This window comes from Erinaceus europaeus, chromosome 16 (genome assembly GCF_950295315.1).
Source record: "Erinaceus europaeus chromosome 16, mEriEur2.1, whole genome shotgun sequence".
Taxonomy (NCBI): Eukaryota; Metazoa; Chordata; class Mammalia; order Eulipotyphla; family Erinaceidae; genus Erinaceus; species Erinaceus europaeus.
This window is the reverse complement of record NC_080177.1, coordinates 19,575,776-19,602,282: the sequence shown is the minus strand read 5'-3', so window position 1 is coordinate 19,602,282 and position 26,507 is coordinate 19,575,776. Positions and strand designations below refer to the sequence as shown.

Genomic DNA, 26,507 nt, shown 5'->3' with positions numbered 1-26,507 from the left:
CTGCTGCACTACCGCCTAACTCCCAGCTCTTTTGAAAAACTTTTAAAATATTATCTTTGTTTATTGTTTAGAGACAGTCAGAAATTGGGAGGGAAGAAGGTGATAGGGAGAGAGACATAGGTATCTACAGCACTGCTTCACCACTCATCAAGCTTTCCCCCTGCAAGTGGTGACCGGGGGCTTGAACCTAGGTCTTTGTGTACTGTAACATTCGTGCTCAAACTGGTGCGCCACCAGCTGACCCCCTGCAGAAGCTTTTTAATTTGATGTACTCTCATTAGTTTCTTTCTGATTTAGTCTTCTTTGTAATTGGGTTAATTTCACTGAAGATGACTTTAAATTTTATATTGAAAATAATTCTTTCAGTACATTCCTCTAAGTATTTGATAGTTTCTGGCCAAGACTCCTATTTATTTATTTTTATAAATATTATTTTTTAATTTTTAAAATTATCTTTTTTTTATTGATTGGATAGAGGCAGCCAGAAATCAAGAAAAGGGGAGTGATAGAGAGGGAGAGAAACAGTGTGTGTGTGTGTGTGTGTGTGTGTGTGTGTGTGTGTGTGTGTGTGTGTGTGACCCCCATGAGGGACCAGCTCTGGCTACATGGATCACAGGTGTTAACAGGCACACAGCTGGGGACATTTAGTCTCCTGTGGGGACTGGGGTTCCTGAGAGGCTCCTGACTGACTACTCCAGAGTCATCTTGATAAAAAGGAAGTTCAGCATCTGCCTCAGGAATATGCCCTCATAGGTGGACCCTGGCTGTACTCCCATACCTCTAGGGGCTGTGGAGTGTCTATAGTCATCACTGTGTGTGTGTGTGTGTGTGTGTGTGTGTGTGTGTGTGTGTGTGTGTGGCATGGGGTGGAGTGTAAGCTGTCATCAGCACATATAGCCATTGTTGGTTGGGGGTGGGGGTGGAAGGGGTGCTCTCTAAAGAGAAGCCCAGGTCAGAGGACACAGGAAGTGACATCACCTCCCTGGGCTAGACCAACCGACTTGGAACTCTGGTCACTGGGCAACCACATTCTGTCTACAGACCCTTGCCCAGTTCACTTAGCTCTCAGAGCTGAGAGAAAGATGCTCTCTACCATGAGGCACCCTGCTGAGGATGACCTGAAGAAGGGCCTCCAAGGAGGCAGAAGGACTCGGTTCAGAGTCTGGCTGAGGGATCAGTGTAGAAGCCTCTGCTGTTGCTGCTGCAGGGCTCCTAGAGTAACACAGGTACCAGAGCAGTGTCCATGTTAGTCACAACTCAGATGATGGCAGAACAGACATTTCCAATTGTGTGTGTGTGTGAGAGAGAGAGAGAGAGAGAGAGAGAGTGTGTGTGTGTGTGTGTGTGTGTGTGTTTGTGTGTGTGTGTGTCCTGCCCTTAGAACGAGGGAGGGTCAGGTCACACAGCAGGTCAAGGCAGGCAGGCAGGCAGTATTTATTGGGAGGACTGGGTGGCTTCTACTGCCCAAGGTCTACACCCACCTTGGAAGAGTGTGTCTGCCTTCCTGGATGGAGGTCTAAGCAGACAGTGCTGGGCTGAGGTAAAGCAGTGTCCAGGGGCAGAAGCATCCAGGCCAGTGTGCAGGGCTTGGAGACTATGACACTCTGGTCTCTGTTTCTGCAGAGATCTCAGTCTGGGTACTTGGAGGAGGTCTCCAGTGTGCACTGTGACTCCCTGTCTGAGGAAGAGTGGCCTCAGGGGACAGAATCCTGGGAGCAACTGAGATCCAGGAGGAGGCTGCTGTCCCTGGACACGTCCTCAGAAGGCTCCGTGGACGACCAGGGGGAGCCTCCTGCCCAGACAGCAGAGAATGTCCTCCCCCAGGGCTGCGTGCAGTTGGTGGTGGGGAGCAGCCCCCTGTATAGTGACATCCTGCTCCATGAGCCCCCCAGAGACCTGTGTGTTCTACACACACAGCCTGCAGGTGAGAGGGGGTTGTGTTGTGTGAGCTCTGAGGGAAGTGGGGGACAGGGGGACACTGGGCCCCACAGGGAGGAGGCCCAAAAGCTGGTATCACATCAGGAGAGAGACTGACCTCAGTCCTCCTGGGGGACAGCAGCAGGAAAGGAGCTCCCTGGATGGGTGTGACTCTTGGGGCCCTGAGAGTTGATGGGGTGACTTCTGTTTCTCAGGTCCCTGGGATGGTGAGGAGGTGCCAACAGCCCCCTGTTGCCAGGAGGCCCAAGAACCAGTGCCCTCTGCAGGTGTGGAGCCCTCAGCAGCACTGGAGCCAGGACCCTCAGCCCGGACAGCAGGGACCCCAGAGGCACAGCTAGCAGAGGCACTTCTTGCTCAGAGCCGGAGGTTCAGAGCTGCACTCCCAGATCCAGCTGTGGAGAAGGCCCTGCGCCCTTCTCTCACCCCTCAGCTGGCCCTCCCCTCCCTGAGGGAGTCCTGCATGGCTTTCTTGGTCTCCTGCCTGCTGATGTGCCCTATACTCTTCAGATATATTGCTCTGCTTTTACTCAATTGAAATAAAGTGTGTGTTTGTTCTGAGCTTGTTCACTCACTCCATGATCCTCAATGCACCCACAGTTCTCTGTAGCCCTTGCTCTGTTGAGTCACAGGGTGTTTCGGACCCCACAGGAAATCCAGGATGCCGGTCCCTATTCGGCGCCAAATGCTGGGATACCCTGAGGGTGCTTCTTCCAGGCACGTGCTCTCTGGGTGAGAGAGAATTCGACCCGAACCAACCTAGGACTTAGGCTGCTGCGCAGGAAAGGGATCAGGAACTAGCGTCGCAAGAGAGAGACTCTGGGACTCTGGGACTCCAGGAGTGGGAACAAACAATACCCTGCTGCGTTTATTGATCTGCCTTTAAATATCTTCTGAGACGGAAGCAGTAGGGTGGAATAAGGAGTACGTAGGATAAGGGGGCGGAGTGGAAAAAGAGTGTTGTGAACCAGTGGGGGTTACACCAATGGGGATTAAACCAGTGGGGATTAAACCAGTGGGGATTAAACCAATGGGGATTAAACCAGGGTGGGTCTCAAACAAAACAATGATTATGTAAATAGACCACAGCGTTAAGCAAGCAGGGGAACCTGGCATGACACAGATAGAAACAGAAGCAGAACTAGCCAAAGGAGAATTGTTGGTCAACACCAGGACTCAAAGCGTCCACCCCAGTCCATCTGCCCATCCTGCAGCTCCTCCTTAGCTTCTGTCCGGCTGCGGGGCCACCACCACAGCCACCTGCATGCCCAAGCATCCACCATGGCCCAGTCCCTACCCTGCTACTCAACAGCTGGACACTGGACACCTGGAAGGTGTGTGGGCCTCCATCTGGAAGGTGAACTGGCAGAGAAGCCAGTGCACAAATGTAAATCAAAGTTCTGATGAGACCAATTAACTTGTCTTTAATCAAAGGACCACAACCTTTTCTTCAAAAGTATATACAAAATCATAACTAAACTACTGTAACCTAAATAGTTTGCAAGTATCATAGATGCTGTATTAGTCTACAAAACCTGAGTATTTTGTGTGCTAATATAGAAATGAAATAAGGAAATAATTCTTGGGGCCAGATGGTGGTGCATCTGGTTAAGCGCACACATTACAGTGTGCAAGGGCCGAGGTTCAAGCCCCTGGTCTCCAATTGCATGAGGAAAGCTTCATGAATGGTGAAGCAGAGGTACAGGTATCTTTCTCCACCCTCTCTCTTTTAATTAATTAATTAATTATTTGATAGAGAAAGAAATTGAGGAGGGAGGGGAAAATAGGGAAAGAGACAGAGACAAAACTACAGCCCTGCTTGACCACTCCTAAAGTTTTCCCCCTGCAAGTAGGGACCAGGAGCTTGAACCTGTGTCCTTGTGCACTGTAATATGTGCACTCAAAACAGGTGTACCAACACCGGGCCCCTTCTCTCCCTCTGTCTTCCTCTTCCCTCTCAATTTCTCTCTGTCTCTATCCAATAAATAAGTATTTTGAAAGTACTCTTTGATTGCATATGAAATGGAAATACTCGTGAAATCATCTAATAAAACAAAATTTAAGGGTCAGATATTTCCCCTCATGGGGACATGGTCCTGCCATGATTGGAGGCCAGGTTTCAGTCCTGGTCATTACATGGGAGTGGCTGAAAGGGGAAGTTTCAAAATGGATGGCATGAGGCTAATACTTCTCTGTCTCTCTCTCTCCCTTTCTCTCTCTCACTCTCTCCAGCATTACCACCCTCTTTCTAGAGGAAGAGAATATAATTGGGGCAGCCATGCTGGTATGAGACCCAGCAATAATTATGATAACTAAAACAGAGCAATGAGTGTAACAGTTGGTCAGATCAGTAAAAGTGTGTATGGGTGAGGCCCTAGATCAATAAAATAGCAAAAAAAAAAAAAAAACACATATGCATATATTTTGCAAGATATGCAGAGATAAATAAAATTCTCAGAAACAGACTTTCTATATTCATGAATTGTTAGCCCTGAATAGTGTTAAAATGGCAATTCTCAAACTGATTCTCAAATTCTTCGTGGGATTAAATGTACTTTTGTAACTGTAGGTCAGCTTTCCCTCCAAGAGGGTTGGATCACTGCACTCTCAGAAAAATATATGACAATGCTTTTCCGTAGGAAGCACATGATCACCTTTGAATATTTTTTGTCTAATTGGTAGATATAAAATGATGTTTCATTATAGTTGGGGTTTTTTGGCCTCCAGGGCTTATGTTTGTGCTCAGTGCCTGCACTATGAAGCCACTGTTCCTGTTGGCCATTTTTTTCCCATTGTTGTTGGACAAGACAGAGAGAAATTACAGTGAGGAAGGGAAGACAGAGAGGGGGAGAGAAAGGTAGACAGACAGAGACCTGCTTCAACAGTTGTGAAGTGATCCCTGTGCAGGTGTGGTGCCAGAGGCTCAAACTGGGATCCTTGTGCTGGTCCTTGTGCTTTGCACTATGTGTGCTTTACCTGGTGTGCTACTGCCCGGCCCCCTTCTTGTAGTTAAAAAAAAATTTTTTTTTATTGTGGAATTAATGTTTTACATTCAACAGTAAATACAATAGTTTGTACATGCATAATATTCCAGTCTTTAGTAGACGTTTGATGTATTTAGATGGCTTCTCATTGGGTGCATAGATGTTAATAATTGTTAAGTCCTCTTGATTGACTGACCCTCTAAGTAGTGTCCATTCCTAACTTTCAAAATCTTATCTATTTTAAAGTCTATCGTGTCAGATATGAGAATAACTGTTCCTGCCCTTTTTTGTGGGCCATTGGCTTGTATGATAGTTTTCCATCCTTTCACTTTAAGTCTGTTTTTGTCTTGTTGAGTTAGGTGGGTTTCCTGTAGACAGCATATTGTTGGGTTGTGTTTTCTGATCCATCTTCTTACTCTGTGCCTTTTAATAGGTGAATTCAGGCCATTGACATTTATTGATATCAAAGATTGAAGATATTTTAACACCATTCTTGTAGAGTGTTAGTTCTGATATATGACCTATTTATGGTGGTCTGATTGTTCATAGAAGACCTTTCAGAACTTCTTTCAGGGCAGGCTTGGTGATGGTTGCTTCCTTCAACTGTTGCTTGTCTGAGAAGGTTTTGATGCTTCCATCTAGTCTGAATGACAGTCTAGCAGGATATAGTATTCTTGGTTGAAAACCATTCTCATTGAGCACTTGATAGATATCTTGCCATTCTCTTCTAGCCTGTAGTGTTTGTGTGGAGAATTCTGCTGCTAATCTTATTGGTTTTCCTCTGTAGGTGACTCTTTGTTTTTCTCTTGCAGCCTTCAGGATCCTTTCTTTATCCTTATTCCTTTCTATTCTAAATATGATGTGTCTTGGTGTCTTTAAGTCTAGGTTAATTCTATTTGGGACCCTCTGGGATTCTTGAAACTTTATGTCTTTTATTTTGTCTATACTAGACAAGTTGTCAGCTATTATATCCTGAAGAATGCTTTCTTCTCCTCCCTCTCTTTCTTCCTCTGGTAGGTCTATAATGTGTATATTATTTCTTTTGAAGTCATCCCATATGTCTCTGTTGTCTTCAGTATCTCTTAATCTCTTTTTGATGTCTCTTCTTTTTTTCTCTAATTCATACTCAATCTTGCTAATTCTGTTTTCAGCCTCATTTATTCTCTCTCCCCTCTACTGTTTTCTCTGGTTCACCTATTTTTGTTACCCTGTTATAAATACTGGTTTAGCTTGTTCAACTAGTTGTGTTCTTATCTCAGCTATTTCAGTTTTCAGCTCTCTAATAACCTTGAGATAGTTAGTATTTTTCTTCCAGAGTCTCATTTGTTGTTTCTGCATTTCTGATGACAACTATTTCAAACTCTTTACTCACTACTGTGACTATTTCCTTACCTATTGTTTGGTTGCTGACCTCATTAATCTGTGCTTCAACCTTTGGGGGACTTTTAGCTGGACTTTTTCCTGGTTCATTTCCTCAATATTTCTTCTTTTTGGTTTAACCATTCTATATAGTATGTTATGAGGTCCCTCTCTCAGTACTTTTCAAATTACTGATCACTCTTGCCTGGAATGACTTGTGACTAAGTAAGGTACTTAAAGAGTTCACAGTTGTGGAAATTAATAGTTGTTTCAATATTATTTCAATCTCTGAGTTGGAGCACAGTGGCTGTTAAAGCCTCTTGTTTTTTTTTTTTTTGTTTTTTTTTTCTTCCCTGTAGGTTATGGGAGCCTGAAGGCAAAAAGCTTCAAAAAACTATAAGTAGGCTTAATCACTCACTCCTGACCAAGAGATAAAAGCAGGGTAGGGGAGAAATAGCACAGTGGTTATGCAAAGAGACTCTCACACCCTAAGGATCCAAAGCTCTGGATTCAAAGCTCTGGGCTCAATTCAGCTTCTCTGCCAAGCTGGGCAACACTGCTGGGCCCTGTGAGTTTCTAAGCAAGTCCCATTTATAGTCTGAAGGTTCTGAGGCAATTATTCACCATGTTCTCATCAGGAGAACAATGTGGAAAGGCTCTGATACACAGCCCCATTGATAGGCTACCGAGGTGTAGCACTTCTCCTGAGTTTCCTGGGCAGTTCTCTGTCCCCTGTTGTCAGCCCAGGGCCTCCCCCCTGCTGCTCAAGCCTCTGAGGGTAGTAGCAATGGAGATTCACAGTTGCATTTGGTGAGTCTTAGGGGTCCTCTCCTCTCTTCAGCAGACTTTTTATTGATAAAAGAGACTGGAAGTGGTGCCTTAATTGGTAAACTGCTGAACTGTTACCAGCCACTCAATCTCTCCTTGGGCTCCTCGCTGTCCATGAGCCACATGTGTTTGCACTCACCAGTGATTTGGTGGGTTCCTGAATTCACTCTAGTCCTGTCTTGTTGAGGTCCCAGGTGATCTCCTTTGGTATTCCCAGCCTATATCCTGTATCCAATAGAGCTGCCTTGACCACCTGCCTCTGGGCTCCAAGAAAGTAATCCTCTCTTGTCCTATTCTTATGCTGAAAATAGTCCCAGGTGTGAGGTGTTATGATAATCTTCCGTTTTGGGGCAGAGAAGCTGTAATCAGAGGTTATCAGTGCTTTGTTCAAGTGCTACTAAATAAGTGCCCCTGTTCATGCAACTTAAGCACCTGTCCAACTTCAAATGCTTTGTGTGGCTATCTAGTAGAAAGAAACAGTGTTTCTTTCAAACCTCAGGAAAAGGCAGAAATAAGGGTCACAAAATCATAGGAAAGATCTTAGATCCACAGACTTCTTGAGAGCATGCTAGAACACTCTTTTGAGTCATGAATAGTGTTGGTTAGAGATTAAAGAAAAAAAGATCAGTAGATTTGTCTGTATATTTATTCAGGGTTTTCTATGCATTCAGTGTATTCTTATTTTAAATGCTTGATGTTTATATATATGAAGTTCTGCCTTGTCTTTTACAAAGAGAAAGATTTTTTTTATAGAACCAGAATATTCCAGGGGTTAATTCGTACTCTCCAGGCACTGATCTGAAGGAGGCAGGTTGAATCTCTGTCGCCACCTAGTGGAAATTTCTAAGTGGGATGGGGCTCGGGATGCGTACTTGATGTCCCTTACATTATACCATTGAGGGATATGACAGTTGCTTACGTCACTGCAATCTTGGCAGGTCAGCCCACAGCTAAGTGCCATTTCTGATCAGAAGCACATTGCATTTAAAAGATGCTGTAGAAAACCTGTAGTATTTAAGGGAAGCATTGAAGATCGGACACTTCTCTCATCAGATCTGTGTACCAAATGCTGATTTCATATGTCCTCTGATCCATGATGCTACTTTGTTAATACTTTGTTGATTTAAACACCCCTATTCTCAGAGCCAGGGAGGTAAGCTCAGCCAACAGAGTGCATTCCTTGCCTTCCATGCATAAGGCCCTGGTTTCAGTCCCCCAACACTACAAAGAGCAGTGATCTGCTCCCTCTATTGGCTCTAATAAACACTCTTATCCAGTAGGTGGGCCTTGCAAGCTGACCACATTCCATATGCCCAACCCTGAATTTATTGGATTCACTCGCTTTCAAACTTGGCTTTTACCCAAATGTCACTCTCCTCTAGCTGTGACGGTCTGATAGCCAGGCTTACAATTCCTGCTTCCAAGCTTTTTTTTTTTTTTAACTAACCTTTTTTCCTGCTGCCACATTCCAACCCTAGCCTCTCTTTATAAATTCCGAATTCATGCATTTATTCAAAACATTTTCACAGGGCACCAGCTACTGGTCTGTGCAGCTATGGTACTGGGCACTGGGCTCAGGGGAAAGGGAGGAGGCAGTACCACCTCTGCAGGAAAAAAACCTGGGAGGAAAGATATGTGGAGATATTTTTCAGCTGGGCTTCCTGACTTGAACTCTTTCCAGTTCTACCCACCGTGCCTCCTCTCCCAGGTCCAAAGCCCTCATGGTTCCTTCTTTCATCCTTTTAGCTCCTGCAGCATTTGCTGTGCCTTGTGTTCAGAGACAAAGATGGAGTCAAGTCTAGCCCTGCCCATAAGGACCTTGGTAGGAGGAAAGCAGACCAGCAGTCCGACAGGTTTGTGGGGGGGTGGGGAGGTGGGGCAGAGAAAACAAGTAATGGGAGACCTGGTTGAGTGCATATGTTATCACGTGCAAGGACCCATGCTCAAGCCCCCAGTCCCCGTGTGCAGGGTGGGGTGAAGCTTCAAGAGGTCCACCAGCTGCTGGACTGCCCTAGCTGGGGGACCCAGCCACCAGTGGTCACCTCAGGCTCTGTGAGCAAGGCTCAGACTGACAAGTCCCATGGTGGGTGGAACCGGCCTGTGTTGGGGGGTAGGGGCGTGATTTCACTGGCTACAGGAGGGTTCAAATTATTTTCCTCCTGAACTTGATCTCTGAAGGAAGAGAGTAGTTTCACCCAGAATCCTGATGATCCCTCACAGACAAACCCAAGCTGAAGAGGACACAGACAAACTCTAGGGAACCCTCCTATCATTAGCTGAGCCCCTTGTTACTTGTTACATCTGCAAACTCGCCTCAACTTTATTTTTTAGATATAGAGAAGGCAGAGAGGCAGAGTGAAAGAGACCATAACATCAGCAGTGGGTACTAGGCTTGAACCTGAGTTGTGCACAGGGCAAAGCAACGCACTACCCAAGTGAATTCTTGGGTTGCTAGAAAAGTCATGATACATTTTTGCACAGATAAACCCAGTATTTCCTCCAACCCACAGCTCACTTCACCTCCAGTGTGGACACCGAGACTGCTTGCCAATGTACACTGATCCATGCCACATGCTGATCTGATCTGGGGGAGCCGGGCCCGACTCGACCAAAGGTGACACTGAGGTTGAAGACAGAGCCAAGCAGTAAGTCTTGTCAGTCACGAGTGCCCCCTAACGGTGGGCAAATAGACTGGCCACTCCTACTTGGTATGTTTCCCCAGGGATGACAGTTGTGTGTGCCATGAAATGAAACATACATGCGGTAACCATGCACAAATACCTAGGTTCGAGCCCCCCGCTCCCTACCTGCAGGAGGGAAGCTTCATGATCGGCAAAGCAGGGCTACGGTGTCTTTCTCTCTCCCTCTCTTATCTTCTCCAACCCTCTCAATTTCTGTCATATTCTTGAGGGAATGGAGGGGTCAAGGAGATTCTCCTCTGGTTCATTGCTGCTCCGATGAAAAGAATTTCAAAGGGCAGTCGTTCAGGTGTATGGTTTTTAAATTCTTTATTAGATGCGCAAAGTAAAGTTAAGAGATTCGGGGGATAGATTTCCCAAGGGTCACTGGGCCCAAAACTGAGACTAAAGCCCAAGGTCAGTGACCAAGCCCAAGTCCCTCTTTGTCCAGGATCTCCTCCTTTATAATCCTTCTTACATCACACCGGGGCCGATGGAGTCAACTCCTCCCCCTTCATATAGTGCAAAAAGAAAAAAAGGAAACCCTTCACCAAGTGAATCTCTGTTCCACCTGTGCAAACTTAGTGAAAAATGTTAGTGTGTATCCCAGTTTCATGTGGGTAAACCTAGGGAAAACAAAATGTACTCTCCAGGACCTCCTGTGTCCTGAATTCTCCCTCAACAATATCAAATAAACAATATATATGTTTTATTTAAATGAGCAAGACATAAAGAAATAGGCACACACAAAGACACAGAGAGAGACCAGAGCACCTCTCAACTTTGGTTTATGGTGGAGCTGGGGGTTGAACCTTGGGCTTTGGAGCCTCTGGCATGGAAGTCTTTTTGCATGACTATTATGCAGCCTCCCCATCCCTCCAGGTTGGTACCGAGAAGCACATGCATCCAGCCTAAGAGACAGAGTTCAGACCTTGGGTGGAGGTCAGTTCCTCATGGCAACACCCTTTTGGGGTCTCATGGGGACAGACAGTCCTGCTGCTTCCTGTGCCATGACAGTCTTGCCTTTCACACACCTATTGGGAGAACCAACAGGCAGCTGCTTCTTCCAAGCACAGCCCCTGTGGATGCTAACTACAGGAAATGCACCTCCCCCCCACCCCCACAGGGAGATCAGAGGAGAGTATTCAAATTCACAGAAAGGAAAGTGTGTGTGTGGGGGGGGGAGTGGTGGTGGTGGTGTCCCACTGAGCCCTCAGGACCTACTTTCTCAAAGAGTGTGATGCTCTAAATCAAGAATTCCCTTAAGAAGCCCCCTCAGAATAGAAGCTGTTTGGCTGTAGCCACCTTCTGGCTTTCCTTTGGAGCCTCCACCATAGAGTGGAGAAGAGCAGTAAAGAGCCTGGTTGATCTGGGAATGTGGCCTCACCCATTCAGTCCCCAGCCTGAGAGCAGACAAGGCTGTCTTTCTTTGGGGGGTGTGGGGAGTAGCCTCCCAAGCCTCTGCTTTTGCAAACCGACTTCACAGTGGCTTTTAGGCATTTGCTATCCTGCCACCCTCCCTTCCTTCCTCAGCCCCAGCTCTCTCTGTAGAAAGAGGGGCTTCTCATGGTCTAAGGGGGGCACATGTGGCTGCTGGGCCATTGCTCAGTCAAGTTCCTTCCCTCCAGGAAGGAGCTTTGGAAGGCCAACTTCAAGAGGCAGTGCTGGAGGAAGCACCACTGTCACCCCCTCTGGCTTCTGAGGAAGTGTTGGCTCAGGGGAGAGGACAGTGGCCCTTCCACAGGGGTATTCCACCACACTGCTTCCACAGTCCCTCCAATCACAAATTTAGTCAACAAATATTCAGAGTCTCCATGCCATGGGGAGGGGGCACAAAGCTGGTGTGACTGAAGCCTTGTGAGTGCCACTGGGTGGGGCTACAGACAGGAACATGCTAGAAGACATGACCACAGGCCCCAGAAGAGCCTGGAGTCTGCAGAAGACCTCCTGCTCCATAACAGCTCCAAAACAGCAGGTGACCTGGACAGGCATCTGAGGGGGGCGTGGGTGAATGTCCACACCTTCACTACATCACAGAGGGCTGGCGTCCACTCAGCCTGCTGTCCCTAAGTGCAGGGGACAGCACTGCCAGATATACCGTCTGCGGGCCTTGGAGGAAAATTAAAATTTGAGGCTCTTAGTTCAACAATGATTATGAATTTCAAGGCTGTGGCAAGAGAGCATTAAACCAAGTAGAAGACACTCCTCTCCCCTTGTTTTTTATCTCTGTATTTCAATGCAGCTGTGATCTTTTAAAACTAATCTTCAAAGGACACAAAATGTATGGCTGTGAGATTACACCCCTGAAATCCTGAAATTTTGTATAGACTCTTAAGTCACTAATAAAAGGAAAAAAATATAAATACACCCCCCAAATATATATATATATATATATATATATATGTATATATATATGTGTGTGTGTGTGTATTTTTTTTTAAGAGAGTCTACAGGATTCTTGTCATCTGGGTCCTGTCTTTTCTCTTTATTAGAGAATTAATGGTATACAGTTGACAGTAAAATACAGTAGTTAGTACATGTGTAATCACATTTCTCAGTTTTCCACACAACAATCTCCTCTAGGTCTTCCTCTGCCATCATGTTCCAGGACCTGAACACTCCCAGAGTCCTTTACTTTGGTGCAATATACCAACCCCAGTCCAAGTTCTGCTTTGTGTTTTCCCTTCTGTTCTTATTTTTCAACTTCTGTGTATGAGTGGGATCATTACATATTCACTCTCTTTCTGGCTTATCTCACTTCACATGATTCCTTCATGCTCCATCCAACATGAGGTGGTGTAGGTGAATTCACTATTTTTAATAGCGAAGTAGTATTCCATTGTGTGTATGGGGGGCCAGGTTGTAGTGTACTGGGTTATGAGCACACATTACAATTGTGTGTATATATACCACAACTTACTCAGCCTCTCATCTGTTGTTGGACACCTGGGTTGCTGTAAGGGACACTTCTAAGCACATCGGCCTCTGTGGCTACATAGCCCCACCCAAGAGTTTTACCATTTCCTCCCCAGAGCCAAAAAACACCAGCTCTCCCCATTGTCCAGTCCAGACTCCTGAGAGATGCCAAGACCCCAAGAAGCAGCAGACTGTCTGCCTGTCTCCTTAAGAAACTTCCCAGCCCTGCCTTTGTCAGGCAGAGTCCTGTCACACAGCCGGGTGCCTTGACTGTCTGCTCACTTCCTGTAAATGTTAACAGTCTCAAAGCAGACACACTCTGGAGCAACATGTGAGGGCTGACCACACTCTTCCCCACACATTCTGTTTTCTCTCATCTTCAGGTCTTATTTTCACAATGCATTTTCCAGTTCAGCCTTCTGTCTTTCATTCTCAGGTCCTGCTTCTATAAGGTATGTCTAATCAAGCAGAGCATCAAGGAAAATGTCATCTTTAACAGTAGAATCAAAAGTAAACAGATGAAAGAACATGCCAGACCCCACTGCAAAGCAGCTGTAAGAGTGACTTCTAAACCCCAAGTTTCTCTACCCCTTTATGGTTTTCTCTCTACTTTATGGTTTTCTGTCTACTGTTTCTGTCTGTAACGTGCTTCCAATAGAGACCCCTCCCGTCTCTTTCCACTTTTAAGCTCCCCACCCTCAACACTTCCTTACTGTCAATGTGGTGAGGTGGGAGATAAGAAAAACATGCCTTCTTTCAACATAAAACAAAGCCAGAAACACATTCTGGGCAGCCACCATTGCCAAGAAATTTCCTTAGAAGCAGGGCTAGCTGCGGGCAGCACTTAGTGGGGGAGTTCTGCCAATCCAGTGCTCACACCTTGGGCACATGCCCCCCCACCACTTTCCCAGTATGAACAGCATCTTTCTGGACACACACACACACACACACACATCCACAATGGATGGAGAGCTGAGACCCAGAGAATGGGGGGGGGGGGGGCGCGCTCAGGGCCGAAAGAAGGAGAGTATAGTGTGCAGGGAGCTTCCCTTTCCTTATCCAAACAGGATGGGAATGCTGCCACAGCTCCAAGGAGATCAAGCTTTTTAAGGGAGAAGTTGAAGACACCTGCCCCCACAACTTTAGGGAGGAGAAAGGCCTCATGCAAAGTCACCTGAACAGAATCACCTGCTCTGCAGCCCTGCCTCCCCTCCCAGGGATTTGAAAGTGACCCGAGGCAGTGGGGAGGGACTGAGCAGAGGAGCAGAAGGCCCCATTCCCTGGGCTGCACAGTGGCTAAACCTTAACTTCTTTGCACAGACAATGGTAAAGGGACTCTGCCCACAGACTCGGGGTGTGTTCTCAGTGTCTCCAGAGTGGGACTAAGTGAGCTGCCTTCCCTAGGAACTGGCTCCGCAGGCAGAGCACACGACTTCCTGGGTTCAAGTCCAGAGTCCGCATGTGCTAATTCTGAGCAGTGCTTTTTTCTTTTTTGATGTGAGAGAAAACAGATCTCTTTAAGAATTAAGAACTGAATGGCCTGCCTACAGTGCCCAGGAGAGTCTGGTGCCTGTAACAGGTTCTCATCAGTGCTGCATCGTGCCTGCCCTGCCCTCCTGCTCCCCCTCCCACCTCCCAAGGTCTCCATGCTTCCAGCTGAGATAACACCCACATGTGGGGAGAGGAGGAGCAGAGGAGAACATAGGGTTGTACCTCTCAACACAGACAGCTGAAGAGTTTGAGGGGGGAAAAAGCCTCTAACATGTACTCAATTGAGAGACTGTGGGAGGACCCTCATGTTGGAGCAGCAGAGACTTGAGTCATTTCAGACACCCCCAGAAATCTTGAAGGAAGAAGGAACTTTGAGAGAGTAGCTAAGACCCTCTGATCAGGCCAGGGAAAGGAAGAGTCATAAAATCCAGGAATCCTGCAGCTGCTCCCGTGCCTGCCACTAGGAGGCAGCCTGTAGCGGGGTCCAGGCTAGTAGTGGGGGACCTCCAAGAACTAGTGCCATCCAACTCAGGGACACTCCCTGTCACACCTGTGGGTGACCCACCTGGCAAAGTGCTCCCCTTTCCAGTCAGGCACCCACACTCCTGCCTGCACTCCAACACTCCCAGCAGCCCACTTTGCCCTAGACACCCTTTCTCTGTGAAGACTGCAGGGGCACTGGGAGCCCAGAACATGCTACTCAGGCCCCAGCAGGGGTGGAGACAGGCTGGCACATCCAAGCAGGAAGAGCCACTGGACAGACCTGACTGGACACTGGACAGACTGGGGTTCTGGCTGCCCCTCTCTTCTTTGCACCTCTTCTGTCAACTATAAAAATGGCCAGAACGATGGTCCTTCTACCCAGGAGGATGTCTTTATGTGGGTACACAGGGAGCCCCCATATTCCCCACACCCCACTGTGCTGGGATCCAATGTTTATCTTTTTTTCAATTTATTTTTATTATTTTGGATAGAGACTAATTGAAAGGGAGGCATAGGGAGCGAGAAAGAACTACAGCACTATCTCAACACTTATGAAGCTGCCCCCCTGCAGGTGGGGATGAGGGGCTTGAACCTGGGGTCCTTGTGCATGGCAGCATGTCTGTTCAGCCAGGTGCACCGCTGCCCAGCCAGCCCCGGGCCTCTCTGCGGCCCAGCAGGTGGAGGCACTTCTCCAAATGACTCCTTTTGATCTGTTAACTTGCGGTAAATTTTGACACATCACTGAGTGTCCCCAATGCTGTGTGTGTGGGAGCCCACCTGCTCCAGCTCTTCTCCTGCACCCCCTGCCCACAGCCACCCTGTCTCCTATGCAGTACTCTCCCCACCCCAGCCTGGGCCCCCCACACCTTCATGTCCCTTGGTGCTAGCCTGGCTCCATCTCTCCAGAGGGTCCCTCCCCAGACTGTGGCACAAAGTCTGTCACCAGAAATGGGGGACCTGTTGAGGACCAGCTGCTCAGTCCTCTCCACGTGGCCCTCAGTATCCAACCCAGTGCTGGGTGTTGAGTTTGGGGTTCTGGGTGCAGGCTGTTGAAGGGAGTTAACCATCTGGTCATCAGCTAGTCATCTGGTTACTTGGTGCACCTGTAGGCTACCACCCTCAACATTTCAGACCCAGCATTTTGGGGGCAACACCAACATTCTTGCATCCAGACCAGCATTAGGGGAGCCCACCGCCCCGTCCCCGGCCCCCCTGGCTCCAACCCTGGCCAACCAGCAGGTGCACATGTGGAATCTTCCTTGGCCTCTGTGCATTTCACTGTCTTTTCCTGCTGCTAATGGGGTCACACACAGCTGTCATACCACTCAGCTCTCAGCAAAGGTGTTGAAAAAAAAAAAAAACAGCTAGGAAAACTTTTCCCAACCACCTGCAGCCTTCAATCCTCCCCTTGCCTGCCCAGACCCCTCCACTTCCCTACTTCCTGACCCTCAGAGCTTCTAAGATATCTTTGCCCTTTTCCAAGAAGCTGCTGCCTCTGATCTCCTGTATCTACCATGCACATCTTAGGACCCAGGTGTCTGGCCCCAATATACTTAAGTCTTTCTGGCTGTGCACCTTGAGTAAAAGCACCCCAAAGCATGATGTCATGTGGGCAAGATACCTGGGCCCCCACTGTCCCTTCCCTCACAGCCTTCCCACCCACCTTGTTTTTTTATATATATATATTTATTTATTTTCCCTTTTGTTGCCCTTGTTTTTACGCCATTCCTTGTGCTTTGCACCATGTACGCTTAACCAGTTGCACTGCCGTCCAACTCCCCCCACCTTGTTGTTTAAGCAGTTCCGGTGCAGGCTTGTCTACCCGCCCCCCATGCTTGAGCCCCTCCACTCCTGTCCTTTAGCCCAACAATAAAGCTTTTGAGTCTTTTCACTTTTACTTATTGCTTCCCACACCCAACACGGCTGGTAGCATATCCACCATCACCATCCCTCTGGGGGCACCAAGGACTCTGACTGCAGGCAGAGATGTGGCTGTAGCTTCTGGAAGGTTCAGCCCACTCCTCCCAGCTAAGAGCACTGAGGAGGGAGGGAGGTGGGCGGTGAAGCCCTGACTTGGGCGCACAGCTGTTTCCCTGAAGCTGAAGTGGCAAAGAGGAGAATCAGCATCACTCTGGTGTACGTGATGCTGAGGAACAAACTCAGGGCCTCACACTTGAGGATCCAATGTAATCTACTGTGCCGCCTCCCAGCCATTTCTTATTTCTTTGATAGAGAGAGGTGGGGAGGAAAGGAGGCAGAGGGAGCAAAAAAGAGAGTGAAGACTGCACTGCTCATGGTCTGGGAGGTGGTACAGTGGATAAAGCACTGGATTCTCAACCATGAGGTCTTGAGTTCAATCCCTGACACATGCACCAGAGTGATGTCTGGTTCTTTCTCTCCTTTCTCATGAATAAATTCTAAAAAAAAAAAAAAAAAGACTGCACTGCTCAACAACCCATGGACTTGAGCCCTGGGCCTCACTCATGGAAGATGTGTGCTCTGCTACGCATGGTATATTCTGGCTCCTAAAATAAGTTTTTTGTTGCGGTTGTTGTCATTGTTGGATCAGAGAGAAATTGAGGAGGGGAAGACAGAGAGGGGGGAAAGAAAGGCAGCTACAGATCTGTTGCACCATTTGTGAAGCGACCCCCCGCCCCGTACCCCATTCCTCTCGAAAGTGGGAAACTGGGAGCTTGAAGCAGCCCTGTGCAGGTCCCTGCGCTTGGCACTATTTGCACTTATCCCACTGTGCTACTGCCCAGCCCCAGAAGAAAAAAAAGTTTTATAAACAATCCCGTAGGGGAAATAAGTACAATGCATTTCAGGAACATAGCCAGAAGCTGGATTTCCCAGGGTTCTCTTCTCATGCCTGAGGCTGAGGGTCATTTTGACCTCAGTCTGCTCCTCAAATTAGCCCCCCAGAGTATCCCTACCCCCCACCCTAGACCCTCTGCTTCCACTCCTTCAAGTTTAAAAGTTTCTCCTTCTAGGGGGCCAGGCATTAGCACAGAACCCGCAGAACCTGCTTCAAACACCTGGCTCCCCACCTGCAGGGGGTCGATTCGCAAGCGGTGAAGCAGGTCTGCAGGTATCTTTCTCTCTCCCTCTGTCTTCCCCTCCTCTCTCAACTTCTTTGTATCTTTTCGAACAACAGCAATAACAAGGGCAACAAAATGGGAAAAAATGGCCTCCAGGACAGTGAATTCATAGTGCAGGCACCGAGCTTGCACCCTGGAGACAAAAAAAAAAAAAAAAGGCTCTCCTTCCCAGGCCCCCAGCACCCCACCTTCTTCCCCAAACCTGCACACCATTGCTGCGTTTGTGGGACCTTTCAGGTCTTTTAGCTCTATAGATTCAGAGAAAAAACTAAGGCCACAGAGGCCCAAAGCACTCCTTCCTTTATTGAAGAAAGATTCACCCCCACAAAACTGTGGGTTAGAGAAACCTGGAATATAAGGAGGCAGCTAGACTCCGCCCAGCAACGTCAGCTTCTCTTGTAAACGTGCCAGTTAACCTGCTGCCTTTTAGATTCCCAGGTAGATGCACCTGGACCCCCTTCTGAGCGATGAGAAGCCTCCCGGTCATAAATGAAGCCAGCGCCTCCCACAAGTGGGTCCCAAGTCAGGGGTGCACTGCCTTCAGCTCTCCCCAAACCCCCTCTTACTCTTGACTTACCTTCCTCTTATTTCAAGAACAAAAGTGGTTAGCCTTTTGTTAAAGGCTGTCACAGGAAGCTGTGGCCACACACTAACAGAAAGGGACTTTTCAAATAATTCTGTGTCTGCCTTTATAATGAAGACCTGCCAGGACAACGTGTCTCTCTCTCAGGCACATGCACACTCAGTTCTGTAGGGTTTTTTTTTTAACTTTCCATTAGTGATTTAATAGCATTTTTTACCAAATGAGAAGATGCTGGGGTTATAATTTCACAGCCACAAGTGGGGTGTGTGTGTGTGTGTATCACTACACCCTCCACCAAGGTTCCACGCCCACCCCCAATTTCTCACGAAGTCCAAGATACAATGTGGTTACCTGCTTTTACAGATTCATTTATCATTCTAGCACAGTGAGTCTTTTTTTAAAATTTGTATTCTAATTTATTTAAAATTTTTTCAACATATAATTTACCTTTGTATCACTTTATGGGTGGTTAATGGTTTACAGTACAGTTGTTGACACATGGATACAATCTCTCACCTCTATAAGAATTAGAATGGTAGGTGTGCATTTTTTTAAAAAAGTAATATTTTATTTATTTATTATTGGATAGAGAGAAATTGAGAGGAGGGGGAGAGAGAGCTAGAGAGAGATGGAGAGACCTGCAGCCCTGCTTCACCACTTGTGAAGCTTTTCCCCTGCAGGTGGGGACTGGCGGCTTGAACCTGGGTGCTTGTTCACTGTAATGTGTGTGCTTAACTAGATGCGCCACCGCCTAGCCCCTTAGGTATGCATTTTGCATGACAGGTATCTGAGGAATATTCTCATCCGTAACTTTGGTCCTTTTCCACCATCATGCACCAGAACTTCAAAGCAACACACACACACACACACACAAACACACACACACACACACACACACACCAGCCTCCAATAGAAGCTGCCTATTACAAGCATCAGCATTGGCCCAATAAAAGTCATTAGGATCAATTCTTCAGCCTACAAAGGTCACTCTAGCACCTGCCACTGTTTGCAGGCATATTCTTGTCAACTAAAATCTGACTCCAAAGCCTACAGCTGGTTTCTAGTTCTGGCTACCCACAGTCATTTTGTCCTGCAATCTGATTAGCTGAGTTTTTATAAAGTGAACACACCTGTGCAGAGCATGCAGGTCGAGAAACATGCACACAAAGTCCCACCCTGGCCCTGCCCCCCCCCACTGACCTCCAGGGGGAGCCTGCACACCTAGGGCGAGCACTTTACTGAATTCTCACAGTACAGAAGAGCTGCACCTGCTTTCAGAGCTGACCACTGTGGAGTTCCAGCAAGAGCGCAATTACCTGTGCTTTTGTGTCATTTCCAGCCAATAAGTCACTGCCCGTTGAAATTCCATGAAGATTTCCCATGCTAAGCAAGAAACCAAAATCCAGCCATATGGGCAATGGTGCACTGGGTTAAGTGCACATAGTACTAAGCACAAGGACCTGTACAAGGATTCTGGTTCGAGCGCCCGGCTCCCCACATGCAGGGGGATTGCTTCACAAGCAGTGAAACTGGTCTACAGGTGTCTATCTTTCTTCTCCCTTCTCTATCTTCTCCTCCTCTCTCAATTTCTGTCTGTCAAATACAATGGGGAAGAAAGATGGCCACCAGGCGCAGTGGATTTGTAGTGCAGGCACCGAGTCCCAGTGATAACCCTGGAGGCAAAAAAAACCCAAAAATGATGACATGATGCCAGCTGGCCTTCCCTGGGCAAATGACCCCACCAGCGTGTCCTGGAGACTGGCTTCCCCAGAGCCCCACCCCACGAGGGAAAGAGAGAGACAGGCTGGGAGTATGGATTGACCTGACAATGCCTATGTTCAGTGGGGAAGTAAGTACAGAAGCCAGACCTCCCACCTTCTGCATCCCATAATGACCCTGGGTCCATACTCCCAGAGGGATAAAGAATAGGAAAGTTACCCGGGGAGGAGTTCTGGTGGTGGGAACTGTGTCTGGAGTTGTACCCCTCTTATCCTATGGTTTCTGTCAGTGTTTCCTTTTTATAAATAAAAATTAAAGAAAAAAATCTGGGACCAGGTGGTAATGCACCTGGTTTTGCGCATGCATTGCAATGTGCAAGGACCTGGGTTCAAGTCCCTGGTCCCCACCTGCAGGGGGAAAGCTTTGCAAGTGGTGAAGTAGTGTTGTAGGTGTCTCTCTGCCTCTCTCCTTCTCTATCACCTCATTCTCTCTTGATTTCTGGCTGTTTCTATCAAACAAAATAAAGATAATAAAAAAATTTTAAAAAAGAAAAAGAAAAAAATCCAGCCATGAACTCTGACCAAGCTGAAATGGAAAGAAAACCAAAACCTTCATATTTTTTTGAGGTCTGAGAAATGAATCCCAAACCTATACCTTAAAATCTTGTGTTCAGGCTTCCAGGGTATGTATAGGGCTTCCATACACAAAGAAAGAGCAGGAGAGTGCATGGTCAGATAGATTCATCAAGAAAATCAGATTTCCAGTCAGTCAAGTTCCAGTCTGCACACTAATATATTATGTGCAGGCAGTCTAACAGTGATTGGTTCTGTGTCATTCCTGGGTGCTCTCTGCTGAGATAGCTTTGTTTCAGTATCTCCTTAGATAGGGGAATTCCCGGGTTTGCCCATGGCCAGTCCCTCAGTAGTCTCCTGACTCTATTCTGATAGTTATCTAGACTTCCAGGAGGGCATCATCTTGTTTTATCTCTTGCCACACCTCTGTTTTCTTCTAGGAACTTTATAGTTTCAGGTCTTGCACTTATTTCCTCAATCCCCCTTGAGTTAGTTTTTGTATATGGTGTAAAATAAAGCCCTGCTTCCTTCTTTTGATCTCTGGATATCTGGTTTTTCCAGAGTCATTTGTCAACTAGCCTTTCCGCATCATCTTGCCCAGGCCCATTTAACAGTGAGCTGTTCCCTACTAAAACAGCAGTTGATCTGCTAAGTCTGTTTTCTTTGATTCTACCTTCTCAGTAACTTCATTCCTTACATCTCATGCCTGGCCAATTTCTGGAAAGAGCCTATAGCCAAACTAGTCAGGAACAGAACCTTTTCCCCCCTTTATTGGGGGGGGGGGGGATTAATGGTTTATAGTTGACAGTAAAATACAATAGTGTATACACATGTAAAATGTTTCAGTTTTCCACATATCAATCCTGCCCTCCTCCATCACCTAGGTCCTCCTCCACTATCACGAGAAACAAAACCTTTAAAAAACTCTCTGCAGCACAGCTATATGCAAGATGCTGGGTACTATACCCCAAACCCTATCAAAGGGACTTTCCAAAGTCAACCCTATCACCAAATAATGTGATGATAACAATAACTATCCATTGTCTTCTTGAACCCTAAGACAACAGGAACCTCACATTTCCACTATAGAGCCTATATTTCCCCCAGTCCTGGAACCTTAGGGTGGGGCCCACTTTTCTGCATGCTGCTCTCAATTCAAATCAAATAATATTGCATCCGCGGATCACAACCTAATCAAGACAACGAGTGCCACCCCAGCATGCTTCACTTCAGACTGTGACCAGAGACTTCAGGTGTGGAATGACAACCCTTCAGCTTCATCACTCGGGTGAGACCTTTTCTTTCATAGTATTCTCTAGTTCCATTCCAGGTGTTCCACGCCCCAATAAAGTCCCCAAACCTAGATATAGTCCAGGTCCCCTGAGATAGTGCATAGGTTCACACGTGCCCATAAACTAGGGGAAAAACATATACCTGAAAAGCAGAAGTACACAAGAGCATGCAGGGAATACCCCCAACACTTCATCTGCACTATTACAGTCTTTAGGTCCGTGATTGTTCAACAATTTGTTTGGCTTTGTATGTTAACTCTCTTTTCAGTCACCAGGTTCCAGATGCTGACCAGACTTCCCTGAAGAGACGACCCCATCAGTGTGTACTGGAGTGCCACTTCCTCAGAGCCCCACCCTACTAAGGAAAGAGAGAGACAGACTGGGAGTATGAATCAACCAGTCAATGCCCATGTTCAGCGGGGAAGCAATTACGGAAGCCAGACCTTCCACCCTCTGCAACCCACAACGACCCTGGATTCATACTCCCAGAGAGATAGAGAATGGGAAGGCTATCAGGGAAGGGGGTGGGATGTGGAGATCGGGTTATGGGAACTGTGCGGAATTGTACCCCTCTTATTCTATGGTTTTGTTAATATCTCCTTTCTTAAATAAAAAAAAAAAACTCTCTGTAGGACCCAGTGGGGGTTGTATTGTTATATGGAAAACTGGGAAATTTTATGCATGTACAAACTATTGTATTTACTGTCCAATGTAAAACATTAATTCCCTAATAAAGAAATTAAAAAAAAAAGAAACTCTGTAGTCCTAGCTGGAAAAATTAGACAAGAAAAAGAGAAAGAAAGAAAGACAGAAAAAAAGAACATCCTAATTGGAAAGGATGAAATAAAATGATGCATCTTCACTAGATTATGTTTTTCATCTGAGGCCTGGGGAGACAGCATAATGATTCTGCAAAAGACTTTCATGCCTGAGGCTCTGAGGTCCCAAGTTCAATCCCCAGCACCACCAGAAGCCAGAGCTGAACAGTGTGCTGGCTATGTTTTTCTTTCCCTCTTTCTATCTCATTAGAATAAATAAAAATAAAATTTTTGGTAAGTTTTTTTTTTAATCTGACTATGACACCACTGTTTGGCTACTGCCCTCCCCCCCACACACACACACCGTCTTAGTGAAATGTGGAAGTCAGGGGGTGAAATTCTATACACATGACCTTTACTGCTAGCTTTTAAGAAAATTTTATGGTGTATGTATATGTGTGTATACATATGTGTGTGTGTATAATCTGACTATGACACCACTGTTTGGCTACTGCCCTCCCCCCCCCACACACACACCGTCTTAGTGAAATGTGGAAGTCAGGGGGTGAAATTCTATACACATGACCTTTACTGCTAGCTTTTAAGAAAATTTTATGGTGTATGTATATGTGTGTATACATATGTGTGTGTGTGTGTGTGTGTGTGTGTGTGTGTGTGTTTTACTGGTCACTACTAGCCTGTTACCTTTGCTTCATGACCACAAAGATTAAAATATGTAGCTAGATATAGAAAAATATATATATTTGTTATAATTCCATGCACCAAGCAACAACAATAAAAAGGGGGGTGAGGAGAATGAATATGGAATTATCTCATTCATTGAAGTTGAAAGACAAGATCAGAAGGGAAAACACTTAGCAGAACTTGGACTGGAAATGATGTACTGCACCAAAGTAAAAGACTCTGGGGATGGTGGGTAGATGGTTGGATGGGTGGGAGGGGGCTTCAGGTCCTGGAACACGATGGTGGAGGACCTAGTGGGAGTTGTATTGTTATGTGGAAAACTGGGAAATGTTATGCATGTACAAACTACTGTATTTACTGTGGACTGTAAACCATTAATCCCCCAGTAAAGAAATTAAACAAAAAAAAGGACTCTGGAGTGAAGGAGAGAGTTCAGGCCCTGGAACATGGTGGCGGAAGAGGACCTAGTAGGGGTTATATTGTTATGTGAAAATGTTATGTGTGTAAAAACTATCATATTTTACTTTTGACTGTAAACCATTAATCCCTCAATAAAGAAATTTTAAAAGGGGGGGAGGGAAAGCCCACCAAAGAAGAGTACAAAGCAAACTATTTGAAAATGAAGAAAACCTGGGATCTGCGGCTAAACACAGGGCCATAAAAACCTGGAGACAGGGGTCAGGCAGTGGCCACCTGGTAAAGCTCATATATTACCATGTCCAAGGACTGGAGCTCAAGCCCCCACTCCCCACTTGTAGGGGGGATGTTTTATGATCTGTGAAGCAGTATAGCAGGTGTCTTTCTTTCTCCCTTTCTATTCCGTCTTTGCTCTCAAATTCTCTCTCAATCAATTAATAAAATGGCTGTCAGGCATGGTGGATTCAGTAGTGTAGGCCCTGAGCCCCAGAAATAGCCTTATGATAGATAATAATAATAATAATAAATAAAATTTTAAAAACTTTCACAAGGCTAGACATGGACCTTCCATATGACCCAATAATTCCTCTCTTGGGAATATACCCCAAGGACTCCATAACACCCAACCAAAAAGATATTTGTACATCTATGTTCATAGCAGCACAATTCATAATAACCAAAACCTGGAAGCAACCCAGGTGCCCAACAACAGATTAGTGGCTGAGAAAGCTGTGGTATATATACACAATGGAATACTATGCAGCTATCAAGAACAATGAACTCACCGTGGTTCTCTGACCCATCTTGGACAGAGCTAGAAGGAATTACATTAAGTGAACTAAATCAGAAAGATAAAGATGAGTATGGGATGATCCCACTCATCAACAGAAGTTGACTAAAAAGATCTGAAAGGGAAACTAAAAGCAAGATTTGACTAAATCTGCAGTAGGGAACCAAAGTAAAAACCCTGGGGTGAGGTTGAGGATGGATATTCAGCTTCCCGGGGTGGTGGGGTAGGGGTAGGGGTGGGATGGGACACAGTTTTTTGGTGGTGGGAACGGTGTTTATGTACACTCCTATTAAATTGTAGTAATATAAATCACTATTTAATTAATATGAGAGGGGAAAATTGATTGTATGTCTCAAACTTTTTAAAGCACAGACTGAGTCTTTTTAATACATAGGCTGAGTCTTTGATATGCTGACTCTCTCAAAGGCCTAGACCAGGGAGAACAGAAGCAAGCAGTGGCACAGCTATATACAAATAATGTCAAAGGACATAAATTATGGTGATGTTGGGTATTATACAGCAAATCCTAACGAAGGGATTTTTCAAAGTTAACCCAATTACCAAATAATGTGATTATAACAATAACTATTGTCTTCTTGAACCCTAAGACAGCAGGAACCTCACATTTCCACTATAGAGCCTATATTTCCCCCAGTCCTCAAACCTTAGGGTGGGGCGCACTTTCCTGCAAGCTTCTCTCAATTCATACCAAACAATTGCATCTGCCGATCCCAACCTAAGCAATGCAGTGAGTACCACCTCAGCATGCTTCTCTTCAGACTGTGTCTAGAGACTTCAGGTGCGGAATGACAACCCTTCAGCTTCATTACTTGGGTGAGACCTTTCTTTTCATAGTATTCTTTAATTCCATTCCATGAGGTTCATTTCCCAACAAAATCCCAAAACCTAGATATAGACCAGGTCCCATGAGATAGAGCATATGTTCACACATATCCATAAACTAGGGCAAAATATATACCTGAAAGTACACAATAGTCTGCAGTGAGTACTCCCCAACACTTCATCTGCAGTATCCCAGCCTTTAGGTCCATGATTGTTCAACAATTTGTTTGGCTTTGTATGTTAACTCTCTTTTCAGCCACCAGGTTCCAGATGCCAGCATGATGCCGATCAGACTTCCCTGGACAGATGACCCCACCAATGTGTCCTGCGGCTCCACTTCCTCAGAGCCCCACCCTACTAGGGAAAGAGAGAGGCAGGCTGGGAGTATGGATCAACCAGTCAACGCCTATGTTCAGCGGGGAAGCAATTACAAAAGCCAGACCTCCCACCTTCTGCATCCCACAATGACCCTGGGTCCATGCTCCCAGAGGGATAAAGAATAGGAAAGCTATCAGGGGAGGGGATGGGATATAGAGTTCTGGTGGTGGGAATTGTGTGGAGTTGTACCCCTCTTATCCTATGGTTTTGTTAATGTCTCCTTTTTAAAATAAATTTAAAAAATTAAATAAATTAAAAAAGCAACTGGATACACAGGGTAGCAGAAGCAATAATGGGAGAAGCAGTAACCTGTTCAGGGGAAGCAGCTGACATGGACATTCTTTTCTGACTTTTTCACTATCTCTCTCTCTTTTTATTTATTTATTTATTTATTGGATAGAGACAGTCAGAAATTGATAGGGAAGAGAAACTTAGGAAGAGAGGCAGAGAGACACCTACAGCCCTGCTTCACCACTTGCAAAGCTTTCCCCCTGCAGGAGGGGTCTAGGGGTTCAAGCCCAGGTCCTCATACATTATAACAAGTGCACTCAACCAGGTGAGCCACCGCCCAGCCCCACTTTTTAACTATCTCTAAGGCAAGAAAACCCTATTTTCAATCAATCGATATGATGGTCAGTTTTATAGTAGCCCCTAGTGGTGATTTTTTGTCGTTAAAAT

At 46.2% G+C, this 26,507-nt stretch overlaps 1 protein-coding gene across 1 annotated transcript; it reads left to right on the top strand.

Annotated features, from left to right (window-relative positions):
• Positions 1 to 1,094: 1,094 nt before the first annotated feature.
• LOC132533513 (uncharacterized) lies at positions 1,095 to 2,487 on the top strand. The gene is made up of 3 exons (XM_060175586.1): positions 1,095 to 1,226; positions 1,624 to 1,924; positions 2,133 to 2,487. The coding sequence occupies exons 1-3, from the start codon at positions 1,095 to 1,097 to the stop codon at positions 2,471 to 2,473; spliced, it is 774 nt and encodes a 257-aa protein (XP_060031569.1). The 3' UTR covers positions 2,474 to 2,487.
• Positions 2,488 to 26,507: the final 24,020 nt, after the last annotated feature.

Coding starts and splice junctions, on each gene's coding strand:
- LOC132533513 (XM_060175586.1), top strand. CDS start 1,095: ATGAGGCACCCTGCTGAGGATGACCTGAAGAAGGGCCTCCAAGGAGGC. Junction 1,227..1,623: donor GGGCTCCTAGAGTAACACAG/GTACCAGAGCAG, acceptor CTGTTTCTGCAG/AGATCTCAGTCTGGGTACTT. Junction 1,925..2,132: donor TCTACACACACAGCCTGCAG/GTGAGAGGGGGT, acceptor TCTGTTTCTCAG/GTCCCTGGGATGGTGAGGAG.